Source organism: Trypanosoma equiperdum, assembly GCF_001457755.1.
Source record: "Trypanosoma equiperdum strain OVI genome assembly, contig: ctg_913, whole genome shotgun sequence".
NCBI classification, from domain to species: domain Eukaryota; phylum Euglenozoa; class Kinetoplastea; order Trypanosomatida; family Trypanosomatidae; genus Trypanosoma; species Trypanosoma equiperdum.
The window spans coordinates 1-1010 of record NW_027124880.1 but is presented as its reverse complement, the minus strand read 5'-3'; the positions used below and the strand labels follow the sequence as shown (position 1 = coordinate 1010).

Sequence of the window (1010 nt, the reverse complement as noted above, 5' to 3'; positions counted from 1 at the left end):
GGAATTACGAGCAAATGCATGGGGATTGCCTGATGGGGTAAGCCCTGAGGGAAAAATCACACATTTAATGGAGTGATGGAATGTATCTAAGGAAGGACCCCTGAACAATTGAATTATCGGCGTATCAGTTCGTGTTTTCACAACCAACAATATCGCCGGGACAAGTATATACCGAGGCATGGAAAAACTTCGTGTCATGGGCATTGCGCCTGCACCAAGGCGGCATATCGGAGGAACGCCTCCAACTAGGAAAAAAATTGTATAATAAGCTGCGCACAGTACAAACGGTAAAAGACCACCCTGGAGTGAGGTTTCAAGACATAAAGGAAACTATCGAATTTCCACAGAAAAAGGACGATATGTACATCCAGGCCACTATGAAGGCGAGACGACAACGACAACAAAACGAGGTCCCTCCGAGCAGGGCTCGATGTTTCACATGCGGAAAATTGGGCATTACAGCAATACTTGTAGTGTATTCAAACATAAGCCAGGAACACGTCAAAAAAACGACATTATGACAGAAGCAATGAATTTGGGGGCCTTTAATATTTCTGTCTATACTCCTCCACGAGAAAACAACCAACACAAAGGAGAGAGTCATACAGTGGAGGACGATAACAATTACTAACCCTCTTTTACAAATGACTTACCCGACACGTACGGGGATAGTGCAGCCCTTACGCGCAGAAAAGTCGACAGCAGCTCAACGTATGAGAGGAGCCTTTCAAGGGATCTGGGAAAAGTCAAATGGAAATCAACAACATGCAACAAAGGTGTTCTTGGTAAACGACGTCACGGTTATTCTAGCTTCTGCACACGATACGTATATTATGGCACTGGCTTCAGAAGCAAACAAAGTAGCAAAAAGGATGTGAACACGCACAACTTGGGAACAGAAAGGACCCATAATCTAAGGATTCTATGCTTTCGCAGACAAACACGGACTACCGGCTGTCGAAACGACAATCCCCTTGTTTATTGTAAGTTTGCAACTGGCAAAGAGCAGC

At 44.7% G+C, this 1010-nt stretch overlaps 1 pseudogene across 1 annotated transcript in view; it reads left to right on the top strand.

The window, feature by feature from the left end:
* Window positions 1-517, top strand: part of TEOVI_000451400:pseudogene — a 756-nt pseudogene extending 239 nt beyond the window's left edge. The window contains 2 exon segments of the mRNA in view: window positions 1-452; window positions 455-517. The exon segment at window positions 1-452 is cut by the window's left edge and continues 10 nt beyond it. Of these exon segments, the coding sequence occupies window positions 1-452; window positions 455-517 (515 nt within the window).
* Window positions 518-1010: the final 493 nt, after the last annotated feature.